Source organism: Urocampus carinirostris, chromosome 1 (assembly GCF_059441175.1).
Source record: "Urocampus carinirostris isolate Australia breed hairy pipefish chromosome 1, RoL_Ucar_1.0, whole genome shotgun sequence".
Taxonomy (NCBI): domain Eukaryota; kingdom Metazoa; phylum Chordata; class Actinopteri; order Syngnathiformes; family Syngnathidae; genus Urocampus; species Urocampus carinirostris.
Genome location: NC_142349.1, coordinates 21,138,626 through 21,154,006, shown reverse-complemented (window position 1 = coordinate 21,154,006; position 15,381 = coordinate 21,138,626). Strand labels below are relative to the sequence as shown.

At 39.3% G+C, this 15,381-nt stretch overlaps 1 protein-coding gene across 2 annotated transcripts in view; it reads left to right on the top strand.

The window, feature by feature from the left end:
• LOC148373874 (integrin alpha-6-like) overlaps window positions 1–15,381 on the top strand; it is a 38,586-nt gene that overhangs the window by 20,513 nt on the left and 2,692 nt on the right. The window contains exons 11-25 of one of the 2 annotated variants that reach the window (XM_088329821.1): window positions 551–612; window positions 692–861; window positions 2,080–2,220; window positions 4,039–4,154; window positions 4,228–4,384; window positions 5,088–5,165; window positions 5,357–5,436; window positions 6,787–6,864; window positions 6,951–7,053; window positions 7,123–7,293; window positions 9,940–10,041; window positions 10,622–10,732; window positions 12,524–12,622; window positions 13,859–13,984; window positions 14,053–14,128. In XM_088329821.1, the coding sequence (XP_088185947.1) occupies window positions 551–612; window positions 692–861; window positions 2,080–2,220; window positions 4,039–4,154; window positions 4,228–4,384; window positions 5,088–5,165; window positions 5,357–5,436; window positions 6,787–6,864; window positions 6,951–7,053; window positions 7,123–7,293; window positions 9,940–10,041; window positions 10,622–10,732; window positions 12,524–12,622; window positions 13,859–13,984; window positions 14,053–14,121 (1,663 nt within the window). In that variant the 3' untranslated portion in view covers window positions 14,122–14,128. The remainder of the gene's footprint in view (window positions 1–550; window positions 613–691; window positions 862–2,079; window positions 2,221–4,038; window positions 4,155–4,227; window positions 4,385–5,087; window positions 5,166–5,356; window positions 5,437–6,786; window positions 6,865–6,950; window positions 7,054–7,122; window positions 7,294–9,939; window positions 10,042–10,621; window positions 10,733–12,523; window positions 12,623–13,858; window positions 13,985–14,052; window positions 14,129–15,381) is intronic. The other variant, XM_088329815.1, reaches the window with a different exon arrangement.

Below are 15,381 nucleotides of genomic sequence, written 5' to 3'. Positions count from 1 at the left end.
CGCCTCAAGACTAATTAAATAACTAAGAAAGAAATATATTAATACAAGAAAAATATTTGATTTTATTATGAGAAAAACTGTCGGGCAACAGAGCAAGCGTTTTTTTTTCTTTTTTTTCTGGGGGGTTGGGAGACTTTTATTATGTTAATTTATTTTCATATTTTGAATGTACTTTCTGTAACATGATTGCTGCTATACACGAATACACAAATAACAAAACAGTAACTTTTCAAGCCAAATTTCTGGTTCTGTTCTGCTTTTACTTTCTAGATGTTTTTTTTTTTCTCAATTGATTTTGTATCTATACACTCACATTACAAATCAAGAGCTGTCAAGTCTCACGAATACCAATTCAAAGTCACGAAGAGTGTTTCATTAGTCTGACCCAAGCTGAACCAAAATCCTTTTCCCAAAGATAGACCACAGAGTCCAAAACTCCCACACAAAGACAATTCACAAGTAGTTTTTCATGTTAACTGTTTTAACTTCAGGATAAAAAGAAACAATTGTCAAAGTCAGTGGCTGACTTCTGATTGTGTTCTTCCCTCAGCATGAACATTCAAGCTTGCTTCACCTACACTGCTAACCCTCCGAACTACTCCCCTCGACTGAGTAAGATCCTCCTCAGAAACGCTTTAGCTCTGGATGCACATTTAGACTCTTTCACGACGGCGTTTGTGTCGCCTTCCAGCTGTTGCATACACGCTGACAGTGGACGCCGACCAACGGAAGAAGAACCTGATCCCCAGGGCTTCCTTCACCCAACAGTCGGCCTCTGACAGTGACTACCAATCCAAAGGAACTATCGTCTTGGACACCAAAGGGAGAAAGCAGTGCATCACGCGCCAGCTGGCAATGCAGGTGTGCATCCAACTTGTAACCCGTTCCACTATGATATCACAGCGACAGTTGTACCTCTCTATACGAGTGCTTCCAAATAGGAGAATTTCGACATACAAGTCTTTTGGAACAAAAATCTTGCCGCTCACCATCATCATCAGCTCGCCTGATTTGCCACATGTATTTCTCATCATAAGACGCTTGTTACTGTTCGCTAGTTTAAACTGTCGTATTGTTTTTTTCTTTTTTTTAACCCAAACCAGAGGTTTTGGAAAAGGAGATGCTAAGGTGTTTTCTGAGAAAAAAAAAGGAAATTATGTCAATTGAAATGAAGCAGGAAATATGATCTGCATTTTTTATATAGCGCTTTTGATAAGCCTGGCCTTCTTTTGAGTGACCTAGCTATGTGTATGATATTAAAACAGAAAGTTGTCATCAAGGCTACGAAACCAACCAGGGGTGTGACAATTTTAAAATATTGAGAACCACTATTCATGACACTTATGATTGTGTATACGCGACAAGGAGCTAGCGACACGGAGAGCAGGAGTTGCTGTTTATGTACAAAGACCTACAAATTAAGTCAGCGTTGGGTACAACTGGAAAGGATTTCAAAGTCTACCATGGCTTGTTTGAGAAATTCAAGAAGGCAACTTGCCCGGTGAATGGTTTGTCATGAGGAAGCAGCGAGCGCAGTTTACAAAGCCACAGAAGAGTTTTTGCAGAACTTCGGTTTATTAAAGTACAAGAAAAAAAAAAAAAAGAAAACGTGCAAAAATGATTGTTTTTTTTTATTTAAAGTTACAGTAAGTTTGATATCATGTGCACAGTGCTTTTGTATCATTAAAGCTGTGTGCTGTCACTCCTCCCGTAATCCCCTCTTTCCCACACCGTGCGCACACCTCCGTCTGCATTGTATTTAGGAAACATCTCTTCACTATCCAAATACTATTGTTGTATTTTATGTTTATTTACTATTTAAATGTATTTTTAGTTTTCAGAAAAATGTGTTTCATAGCTATTTGGGGTCAACATAGATTCTTTTAGGAAGTCGGGGAATCAGTTTTTAATGATTTCATATTGAGAAAATTCGCTTGTCACACGTGCTATTGGAGCTATGAACTATATCCTGGAACAAATTACGCTCGGATGAAGAGGTACCACTGTACTATCAAATGGAAAGTGAGAACAACGTTTTTGTGTCCATAATGTCATGTTTACGTAATCTTACATAAACAGGAGAACATTCGTGACAAACTGCGAGGCGTGCCCATTGATGTAGACGTGGAGATCAAGAACAAAAATCGCAAGCGCAGACAGAGCTCTGCTGAAATTCCGCCCGTGCTGGACGCCAAAGACTCAGTCACAACTCGCGGCGAGGTAGGCAAGATGGCTTGTTCCGAGAGACTACTTAACTACTTAACAACTATCACATATGGCCAAACTATCACATATGTCCCTGGGGGACACACGTGGCCCAGCACGCTTTTTATATGGCCCGCTGGACGAAATGTGTCAAAGTGTGATGACAATGTTTAAGTAAAGTACAACTGTTAAAACAAATGTTTTTTTCGTACAAACTTTGTCCTCAGTGTCCCGTACAAAAGTATAACTACAAAATTACTACTTCAGAAATACTACAAAATGACTATGTAATCAAATCTAAAATTTATTGCGTAAAAACATAGACCTAAAATATTTTTTTTCTTACATTAAAAAAAAAAAAAAACTACAAAAAATGCTACAAATATAATACAATACAGAAATACTACTACAGAAATACTATAAAATTACAACAAAAGTATCTATCTATCTACTATCCACCCTGGTCATATCCCTCGAGAGGGCTGACCGACAGCAAGACAACACACACAAAAATAAAGAAAATAAAAGGAAATAAAAAAGAAAATTAAAAGGGAAAAAGAAGCAAAAAAACACACACAAAATTTTTTGGACCATGGCCAACCCAAATGCCCAAACACACAAACACGTTAAGCACCTCGGCATCCAAGTTGGTCATGCTTTCGTCCCTCCAGATGAAACAGGACACAAGAAAACGACCATGTCACTCGGGTCAGGGTGACACAACACACTCTTCTGTTCAACAGCAGGGCCCGACAGCTTTCACTGGTTTACCCCTGCCGCATCATACGGGTGCCCTGCCCATCCCTTAGAACGCGTCCAAACATCCCACTACCCTTTCACAACACCTCTCCACTCATTCCTATCACCAACAAACATATATCAAAAAGGGTGGTTCAAAACAGGCACCTAATGTATTACCTTGCTTTATTCATAAAAAAAAAAAACTACAAAAATACTGTATACTACTTCAATACTGTAATACATAAATACTACTACAGAAATATTGTAAAAATACTCCCACAGAAATACTACAAAATTCTACAGAAACACTACTACAAATACATCTACAATAATACTACAAAAATGTGACTACGGAAAATGTTTTAAAAAGAAATTGAGAGAGCCACATCATATATTTTCAGACAAAATTGAAAAAACTGCCAAACATGCTCTCTAGAAAACAGCTAATTCTTCCGCACATTTTATTTCAATGTGTGTCATTTGATGATTTCATAAAATGTATGAAATGATAATAATGCCAAACCCTGTGTTCCAAATCAATGTAAATAGGCCATTTACAATTTGTTGAGAGTGTTGAGGCAATTTTTTCCATGAAATTTGTCCTTAATAATGGTTTCAAAACAATGTGCATGCAAAGTTCTTATGTAAAAGTGTCACAAATTACTGCAAACTATAAGCATATCGTCATATTCACTTTCGGTGTAGACTGCACTGAGCGAGAGAGAGAGAGAGAGAAGGAAGTGCCTTGCGCTGTGTGCAGGGATCCGCCCACCTGTACCTGTACTGCTCACCCAATCAAAGTCGTTTGCCAGCGTTTTTATTTATCAGTTTAAATGGTTTATCGAACTTCTGCATTAAGTTGCTTCGGCTTTATATGGATCAAAATCGGGATGAAATCCCTTGACTTTGGAACGCCACAGAGAGATGTGCAATAGTTATATTTTATTTCGGAGCCATATATACTCATGAAAAGAGCCATATATGTTCCTTACCCCTGTACTACAGTATAAAAATCATTTTTTGTTTGCACTACACAATCACTGTGACATCTAGTGTTCAAATAAAACTCACTCTCCCTGTTTTTCCCCATAGGTTCAGTTTGTGAAAGAGGGTTGTGGAAGTGACAACATATGCCGCAGTAACCTGAAGGTGGCTCATCGTTATGGTCACAGTGCCGCAGACGGAAAAACCTTCACGCCGTTACCCTTGTGAGCAAAACAACAGAACATCTTCTTTGTGATTGGTCTTTTCCAGATTTGGAAGGTTATTCTATGTGTTTAGGGAGAACGGCGTGCCGGTGGTTTCGCTTAGCGAACAGAAGGACCTGGCCTTGGAGGTGAAGGTGACCAATCAGAACGGAGATGATGCGCACGAGGCAGCGGTGGTCGCTAACTTCCCAAACGCCCTCTCGTACTCTACTTTCCGTGGACCACCCAACGTACGCATCGCAAACACAATTGTAGCACCTATGTTATTAGGCAAAAGGAAGAAAAGATACTGGACTAAAGTAGTTCTAGGTTTGATGATTGGTGAATGTAGGATCGGGCCTAAAAAGTCCAGCCCGACCGAGCCGCGGGTATAAAAGCCCAAACTAGCCCAAGCCTGGCCAATTAACGTGATTTAAGGGGCTGAGCCCGAAAAAAACCCCTACATTTTCACAATTTATTTGCGAGAACTCGAGAAAAGGAAGGATGGGTGATTTTGGCCGACTGGTCTGGGCAGCTCTCCACTCGGGTCAGAGAGATTTCCAACCGTCAGAAATCGAGGAATTTTCCAGGAAGGAAAAAAACCCTGGCCCAAACACGTCAAGTTCAGGTTTTCATGCTTTGTGAATCACACCATCCCCGGGTGAAGTCGAAACAAAGTTTTTGTTGGAAAAGGAGAGATTTGGTTTTCCATGGCTTGCTAATGATTGCCATTGTCAATCGCAGGTATGATTAATATTTTACAAAACTTTATTCAAACAAGGAAAAACAAAGCGTTGGCCGCTAATTATAATTTAATAATTTGGGTATATGATCAAGTATTTACTCCTATGGGCATCCTATCATTCATTTAAGTGTGGAATTATCCTTTTCTTTTTAATTTTTACACACCCCTATGTGCTACTTTGGGGAGTGACATCACATCTACGATTGCAGGTTGTATCTTGCACGGCTAACAAGAACGGATCCCAGGCGACCTGTGAACTTGGGAACCCCTTCAAACGCGACTCTGAGGTGAGTACTGCCTTTGGGAGTACAGTCTTTTTTTGTTCTTTCCTTTTGATTCAATCCCAGTTTTGTCACAAATCACTTTGTGTAGAGTTGTTGCTATGGTAGTCTGAAAAGCTGCAAAATCTAGCAGGCAAGTGCAAGAATGGATTCTGCAAAACAAGTTCAGCATTCCTGTATGTGTTTTGTGTGTGTAGACGACCTTTTACATTATCCTGGGAACAGCCCGCATCTCGCTAAACACCACAGACTTTGAGATTGATCTTCTACCTGAAACGTAAGTTTGCCGCGTTCACAATTTTACTTGCTTCACCGCCACACATTCTTTTTTGTCTTATATCGGAAATTTTTGACATGTTTAATTTACATAGTCACACAGTCTATGGGGTATTTCTCTCAAAGTGTGGTGGCAGTGGTGTCAAACTTAGTTTTACTGAGAGCCTCGCCAGTGTAATGGCTGCCGTCTAAGGGCCTTATGTTAGTTAGCCATGTAACTCAATGAAATTTAATGGTATGTCAAATAATTATCTACTATTTCATTTAAACTGAATTTATATTCGTATAGTAAAATAATAATAATAATAATAATAATAATGATACATTTCTCTCGCTTTCACTCTATTTCAAATAATTAGATTAAGATTATTTATCTCAAGATTATTATTTCAGATAATAGTTTTTAGGTCATTATTTAAAATGTATTTTAATAGAACAAATGTTATTTTTTCTTATATAATTAATTGTTTTTTCTCATTTTCTCATTCATTGTCACAATTGGTTTTACATTTTAAATATTATTATTTGTCAAATTTTGTCTTATTATTATTTTAAGGTTTAGTTAATCATTGTCTTTAAAGGTGGGGTGCGTAGTTTGAGGTGTCTTTAATAGTTGAAAGTAGAATATTTTCTCTATTCAGTAGGTTCTAAAAATGCCCAACTGAGTTCAAAGAGCCTTTATCAATAGTTTTCCACCGCTTTATCTTACTTTTAGCACCGCTGTTCCGGGACTTGCAACACATTAGGAAACAGGAACAGGGGAGGGGGGGAAGTGGTGGAGAGTGATTTCATGCTTGTTTTTTTTTCTTTTTTGTTAGTGTAGCCCGAAAATAGTAAAAGTAAGAACAAAAAGTCCAAAAGCCAACCCAAACAACATAAAAGATGAAAAAATAAGGACTTAAAGAGTGAGCAGACTATGCTGCAGTCATGACTCTAGGCCAGGAGATGGTAGCAGAGAGTAGCACAATTTCAAGTTGCGGCTTAAAACACACTTCTACTCTATAGCATATGAATAATCTATATTTTATGTCGATAATATGTGTATCATTTGCCCTCATGTAGGTTTTGGATGAGGGGATGGTGTCATAATACTCTGTAATAATAGTATGCAAGAGTCTTTGTGATTAAGGGCTATACAAATGACCATGACTTGACTTGACATTTTATGTTAAAGTTTTGGGATTGAGCCTCAGCCTGACTGCATAAAATCGAACTTGGGAATGATACTGAACTCCAGTAGCATTGGTCTACTGGTATAAATGGTTGCACGTGAAGTGAATTTAAAACTGCGTAGTGTAAAAGGGAGGTTTTATGTTCTGTCCTTTACAAATGTTGCGTTTGACCTGTACAGAACCAGCGAGCAGGCATCACTAGCTGCTGTTAAAGCAAAGGCCAATGTGGCCATCACGTTGCAGCTCACCATATCTGGGTAAGAATCTGCATTGCATGTTTTTAAAATATTCACCTGGATACAATTAAAGATCCATCCCCGTGTGTTTATTCCGGTTTTCCCAGGCAAGCTCAGCCCTCACAAGTGCAATTCTCAGGAAAGGTCCGAGATCAGAATGCTATGAAAATGGAAAATGACATCGGTAGCCCCATCACACATCAGATCAGGGTAACGAAATAATTGCGTTGATGCTTCTTCAGCTCTTTGCAGCGTTTGTTTCAAAACTTCTGATTTAAGATCATCAACAACGGAAGACGCATGGAGGACGTGGGCACGGCTACCCTGCACATCGACTGGCCCAAGACCACAGACAACAACAAGTGGCTGCTGTACTTGACCAAGGTCACCGCCACCGGCGTGGAAAACATTGAGTGCACACCCAAGTCAGAGATAAATCCTCTCAAAAAGGTCAGTGGAGGCACCAGCTAAAACTACTAACTACTTATTTAACCTTGTATAACGCATACTCGTGTATAACGCACACCCCCTATTTTTGATATAAAAAAGGTATAACATTTTATTTCACTTAGCGTTTGCCCAAATTTAGCATTGTAGGTCATAAACGGTGTAACGAGATCCATCCCAACAGGATTCAAATCCGGATTTTAGCAGTGGGAGCACTGATTCTTAACCACTAGACTACTAGGGTAATATATGACATGGGAAAAGGCATTCAATTTGATCTCATCATCATTCTATTTTTACAGTACCATGAAGCTGAAAATGTGGTGATTAAATTAGTAAAATTATCTCGACAGTGAGAGCACCCGGTACTATCCACAAGTTCACTTGAACTGTCGATGTAAGAGCAAACGAATAGTTTTTATCTCATCATGAACGTTTTGGCTAAAGGCTTTCCCATAATGCTCCATTCCATTGTAAATACGTTCAGCCAAAGCACTACAATGTGGTATCGTGAGTAAAAATAGTGTGATGAAGAGGTCAAAACTAATGCCTTTTCCAATGTTATCTGGATCCCAGTGGATTTCAGCTTATCATTAAAGTTGTTATTATTAATGCTATTATTAGGCATAAAAGAACTAGTTTACATTGTCAATAAATGATTTGAATCGGAGTCCCACGTATTCAACAATGTGGCACCATAAAAATAATGTGATGATAAGGTAAAGGCTAAAACCATTTGCTGTGTCATCCATAACCTACTGGTCTTGTAGATAAGAATTGATGCTCTTACCACTGTGATCTCGGTTTGAGTCCCATTGCCTTGAGTGTTGTGTACAAATCAGCAATATTTTTCAACCGATCAATCTTTGCTCAAATATGGTTATCTACTGTACATAATTTCGAGTTCTTTTTTGAGTACACAAACTGCGTTATACACAAATTAATAACGCACTCAATGTGAATGGAAACACGTTAAGTAAAGTCTGCAGTGTCGGCAGAAATGTTACTCTCTTAAACCCTTCACCGCGGGTCTTCAGACGGAGGCGCGTCTTCGCAATGTCACCAGTCACTAATAAAATGTCATGCCACATGTCTTTGGAAAGTTAGTGTGTTCTGAAAATCAGCTGATGAAACAATTCTACGTATACATTATTACATTCATTACAGTCCAGTGAATACAACCGTGAAAAATATTTACTCTAAACACACAATGATTCCGACTGATTAAAAAAAAATACACCTAAAAGCATTCCTGCACATTTGACCTTACTTGTTGTAATCTGTCTGTTTTGCCCCATTATTCCCTTTTAAAAGTAAACAAACGTGTGGGCTGTTTTCCAAAACGATAGTTAGCCTCTGACCTGTTGATTGACACCACCCTCGGACAATTGAAAGCTTTTTTTATAATCCTTAGCCTGCTATTGCCTATGAATGCCTGTATTGGGGCGGCTTTGGATCAGGAGGTAAAGCGCTCGTCTTGGGAGCAAGAGCTCGCAGGTTCGATTCCCGGCTATATGTCGAAGTGTCCATGGGCAAGATACTGAATCCCTAATGCCCCCGATAGCAGGTAGTTGTCTTGCATGGCAGACGCTGCTATTGGTTAATTAGTGTGTAAAAGGGAAAAGTGTGAAGCACTTTGGGACGGCTTCATTGACTTGAAAAGCGCTATATAAATGCAAAACATTTACATATATTGAGAAAACGGACGTGCTATTATTAGGCATAAAAGAACTAGTTTACATTGTCAATAAATGATTTGACGGACATGACTGACTTACTTTGGCTTCACAAATCTTCAATCAGTACTGACCGATTCAACTGATGATTGACCAATGTACATTTATGGATATTTACTGGCTGTATTCTAATTAAAGCAGAAAATAAACGTGCATTATGCAACTTGAGATCCATCTGTATGTGCAATTATCCTGCACAAGTGTGATTGACTTCTGGAAGTGATTGACTTCTGGAAAGTGAAGTCAGATATTTATAACTCTTACTACAATGTCTAAAAAATGGCCGAAGTAAACTACACATATGCAGAGGTTTTAGAGTTGCAAACTGGTCGTTTCCAAATGGCCACTATTTGAAACGCCGCGACATAGATTTGGAAAAATATGTAAAATACAACATTTATTTTTTTAGATTGTTATCAAATTTGACCTAGGACCAGGTAAGGCTTCACACTATTTCCCCACCTGTTTTCCAACTACGATGCCCATGCTACACTCTTCCGCAGGAATGAGATTACAAAAAAGTTAACTTTTTAAAGTGTATAACTGATATTATGGCAGCATGGTGTGCGCAGTGGTTAGCGCATGAGCGACACAGTTCTGAGGTCATTAGATCGAACCTCCTGTGTGGAGTTTGCATGTTCTCCCCGTGCTTGCAGGGGGTTTCCTCCCACATTCCAAAAACATGCATGTTCGTTTAATTGGCCGAATCCATATCTGTTGGGCTACAGAACTTGTGGAAAGCTTTGAAAATGTACACTTTTCATTCTCATTTTTTTCTCCTTGTGTATTCCAGTTAAAATGATTTGCCTACCCTCAATTGTTGAATACGCTCACATTTTTGTTTGGCATCTTACCAAGAGTTTTTCATTCGTTTATTTACCTTGATCTAACCTTGCTTATATTTTTTTCAAAGGATGTCAGCAACCACAGAATAAAAAGGGCTCTGAAAAAGTCCCAGGAAGGTGATGCAGGCATTATTTCACGCTTGGTGGACAAGAAAAACGCCAAAATTTTGGTACGAAACAAAATACTTTGCTACCCATTTTGTTTCAACATACATGTGTACTTGTTTTTTGAGTACTAGAAAATCCACATTAAGGCTCAATCCCATTACTTCCTCTTTCACCTACCCACTTTGTCTTTTTTATTTTTCTCCAGCCCCTTACCCTTTGGGGAATGAGTCCTTTAAGTATTCTGAATTTACTAAACATACATAACACAACATAAACATAAAAAATATTTAGTATATTCACTCAATTCACTACGATTGGCTCCAGCTGGTCCGTAATATTGTACCTATGGGGTGTGACGATGTAAAAGGGAGGGCACTCCCGAGCCGACTTTCTGAAACAGTGCTTTTGTCCCTGGCTAGTCCAGCGTATTTAACACTTTGCAGAAGATTTGGACCTTCGGACCCCCATCTTAAACGGACTTTGCGATAGAAAGGGATACATTTGAGAGGAAGATTGAGAAATGGGACTGAGCCTAAGCCATGACCAATTCAGCTGTTACCATTTTTATGACCTAAAGAAAAAACTATTTTAAAATTGAATTTTACATTTTTGTAAGCAATATCTCTGGTGTTCTGATTTCAGTCATGTGATGACGGGGCCAAATGCGTACGGATGAAATGCCCCCTGCGAGGTTTGGACGGCAATGCAGTCGTCACCCTTCACTCCCGCCTCTGGAACGGGACTTTGATGGCGGTAAAAGCAGCACAATATAGCAAAAGTCCCTCATACATTCGGTACCAGTGGTGTGTCACCGGCTTTCGGCCTATTCTAAAAATAATATTGCTCCTTTAAAAAAGTCTAACAATATACTATAATAACTTGAAGCGAATCTATGCTAGCGAACACTAACCAAAATCCACACTGTAACTCCAACCAAAACCGTAAACGAAGCTCCAAAAAAAAAATGCTAACCCTAGATCCAACCAAAACTTCAACCTATCCCCAACTAGAATCCTAACCCAGCTCCAACCAAAGCCCAAACCGTAACACAGGCTCCAAGATAAACACTAACACTAACCCGTGCTTCAAGATGAACGCTCAACCAAACCCTAGGTCCAACCCACACCCTAAAATTAGTACTGAATTGACTGGAAATCAAACTTACAAACCTGTGTGAAAGATTGATATATTTTCTATACAAATAAAATGTCTGCTATTTTTATTTTTTAGGTTTTTTTGTATTATGTTAAAAACAACTATTCAAAGAATCTTTAAACAAGAGCATTAAAAAATATGATCTCAACAAGAACATGAAAAAATGACTCTCTTTACTACAGTTTTGAAATTAACATTTTGAAATGTATAACTAAAGAGGGTGATAAGGGTAACTGTTTTTTCGAAATACAAATGTTTGTGGCATTTTTCTTACAAGTTGCGCTACTGGTAATGTGGAACATCCTTAGGTCAAAATTAGGTTCAATTGGTGGGTAATTTGAAACTCTAAAAATAATAAACCCCCTAGTTTAGGGCCAAAACCACAACCCCCTAAACCTAGCTCCAACCAAAACCCTAATGCCAACCGTAGGTCAAACCCATCCATCCATTCTCTTAAACGTTTATCCTCAGTAGGGTTGCGGGGGTGCTGGAGCCCATCCCAGCTATCTTCAGGCAATGGACATGGGACACCCTGAACCAGTCGCAGGGCACAAATCACTCACTCATTCACACCTAGGGACAATTTGGACAATTAAACTGACATGCACATTTATGGAATGTGGGAGGAAACCCATGCAGCCATGGGAAAAACATGCAAACTGGTAGCTGGATTTAAACCGATTACCTCAGAACTGTGCTGCAGACGTGCTAAACATTTAACGGCCGTGCCACCCAGGTCCAACCGTAACCAAAAGTCTTGTACTGGTTTGACTGGGAATCAAACCCGCAAAACTGCATGTGAATGGCAAGCAACTTAAGATTTGAGCTACCGGTGATGTAGAATGCCCAGAAGTCAAAATTGAGTACATTTTGGTGGGTGATTCAATATGTAGCTGCAGCCAGGACCTTAACCTAGCTCCAACAAAACCTTTAACCCTAGCTCCAACCAAAACTCTAACCCTAGATTCAACCAAGACCCTAACCCAGGGCCAACCAAAACCCTAACCCAACTCCAATCAAAACCCTAACTTTAGCTCCAACCAAAATCCTAAGCCTAGCCCCAGCTCCAACGAGGCCCAAACCCTAACTTAGCTCAACCTATAACCTAACCCCAGCTCCAACCAAAATTTGTTTTTGTTTGTTCATTATCTAAATTGCACCTCAATAATGTATCATAGAGATAAAGAGTGATTGTTTTCTCGATCTCTCATTATGAATGTATTGTTGTTTTAGTTTGAAAAAAAGTTTCAAAATGATTTATGGAGGAACAATAGTATTTTGTCATCTCCCTGAATTCTGGAGATCAGTGTTTTTCACATAACAGACGACAATATATGATGCATTGATAACATCTCACAAATTCTCGGGGTTGTTGTTTTCCCTAAACAGGATTACAGTAAGCTGCATCACGTGGAGGTGATCGTCAAGGCGGCTTTGCAAGTGGAGAGCACCAGAAAAAACATGGTGCTGGAGAATGCTGAGACCCAGGTACACACTTAATCACAATCGTGCTCAATGTACAGTAATATCTCATTTTTCGCAGGGGTCGCGTTCCAAAAAAGTCCCGCCATAGTCAAAACCTGTTACGTGAAAACATGTATTTATTCATAAGATATCAGTAACATAAAATATATACGACTGTATCAAAATAACAAAAACATAACAAATACAAACACAAAACAGAGAGTTACAGTTGAATGTATGAGTGAACGAAGGAATGGTATTTACTGTCATTATACAATAATACAACAAAAAATTAGGGATGGCACAGTGAATGGGCGCAGCACCACGATGCGGAGGTCCAGGTTTCAATTCCAGCTACCGGGCACTCTGGTTTCCTCCCTCATTCCAAAAACATGCATTTCAGGTTAATTGGCCGGTCCAAATAGTCCCTAGGTGTGAATGAGCGAGTGAGTTGTCTGTCTCTGTGTGCCCTGTGACTGGCTGGCAACCAGTTCAGGGTGCCCCTTGCTCACTGCTCGAAGGTGGCTTGGGTGGGCTCCAGCACCCCCGCGACTCTAATGAGGATAAGTGGCGCAGAGAATGGATGGATGGAGTGTAAGAAAGCAATGCAGAGCGTCTGGCTAGCTACAAGCTCGCATTGGGGATCCTTGGGTTGAGGCAGGTCTCCGTGATTATTAGAAAACATAAAACCTTTATAATTGTAGCGGTTTCCTACGAGTTGTATCTCCAGGGCATCTGTTTTATGGGTATGGGGATCATTGGTGAGATACAGCTCGGCTCGGGTGGTTCGTGTGGGTTGTTGCGTAGCCAGGGCAGTACACCGGACCTGTTTTTTTTTCTTCTGACGCCGCCTCAGTCTCTTCCCGGACCTGATAACATTCCACGACGCACCCACATTTCTTTGCGCTCTTCTGACTTTCCTCGGAATCCGATTTAATGGATGAATTTCTTTTAAATGTAATGAACCGCTAGAATACCAGCTATCGCTGTGCTTCGCTGTTTGTTTTTAGGTGGTGGACATTTTGACCTATCCCCCACTCGATTGACTGACAGGATACTCCAGCCTATTACAGTCGCACACATAGACAAACCCTCCCACCCACACAGCCCTCCACAACATGCCCTGTGATTTCATTTGCTGTATGTCGTTTGCTGCAGAACACAATATACTATGAAAATTGTATTGAAACCCTAAAAGGAATCCGCGATACAATGAGATTACTGTATAAGAGAACAATGGGATTGTTTTCCCCTTTACAGATGAAACTAACAGCATACCCTGAGAGGCGCGAGGCTCAATCTGGAGGTGTCCCCTGGTGGATCATTGTCTTGTCTGTTCTTCTGGCCTTGCTCCTACTGGCTTTGCTGATTTTCCTTCTCTGGAAGGTAAAAACACATCCACTAGCACATTTGAGGTGACTATGAAGACGGTCTAACCCCTCGCCTCTCCTCAGTGCGGCGTCTTTGGGAAAAGGAACAAAAAGGACCGGTCCGAAAAGCAAAGGCTGACAACAAATGCGTAAATAAAATGTAAACAAAAAAGAACGTGGGACTGATTTTACTGGGCCTGCCATATATCACTGGAAATGGGGTGCACATTTCTCTTGCTTTCTGGTGCTTGGATTTGGGCTTTCCTCACTATGAATCCTAGTATTGAAAAATATACTGTAACTCGGGCTGATGTGACTGTCACATCAAATTAATATATACAGTGGTACAATGCTTTATGAGTTCACGGACTTCCCTGTCATTTTTCTGTATATTTTTGCAAAGCGATACAACGGTGAACTTGTGGACCGCGTGGGCAGGGATGTCAAACTCCGTTTGGCTCGGCGGCCAAATCGAGAGTTTCTGTTCTCTGAATGGGTTGGATTAGTATAAGATTGAATGTGTTTACTGGTTAAGTGAATGCAGTGTCACACCTGAACCAACTCACCACGCTACACAAGCTCAACAATGCCCTGTAGCGGCCGGAGAGAGTATTTGTTTGGCTTTTATTTAAAAAAGGCTGTTTGTGCCTGGCGTGGGTTATAGATAAGATTTTAGGATTGTTTCTGACTTAATGAAGTACAATGAAGTACAACTTAATGAATTACATTTTAGAACCTTTAATTTCTTAATATGTTTTCATTGAAATAATTTTATCATAAATACAATTTGATACAAGAAATAGTTGCGACCAAATAATTGATAATCTGATTTTGTTCCATAGACAAGAATTAAGATTTAACCATGATTAGCAAAAGTTAAATGCTTTTACATTTCTCTGTATTATATTATATCTGTAATTGTTATTTCTGTAGAAGAAGAAACAGAATTTATAACATTAATAAATTGTTTAATTAGTTTAAATGGACAACATGTATTAGTTAGCTTCTCCTATTGGTAAAAAAATCTCCATCCATCAAAAAAAAAACAATATTGATTTGAATCATAAGCTAAAATGCATGAATTACCACAAACGTTTTAAAATAATCGTAAGTCATGACATTTGCATCTCTTTTACATAACACGAGGCTCACCAAGAGGAAGCTGAAATTATTGTCTGACATCTTGCAACAAAGAGCATCTCCAAAAACCCTGGGCAAAAAAAAATAAATAAATAGTGCGGTTTGGTTTCTTTCATTCTGCATAGTTTGCTTTGAATGACTCGGTTTTTATTGCACCACGCAACAGTGGCATCTAGCGGTCAAATATGAAACAGTGTTATAGGAAATGCCTTTTGGACTGTTATTTTATACTTCTATTTAAACAGGCCAATTTTTGACCCATATTCTTAAAAA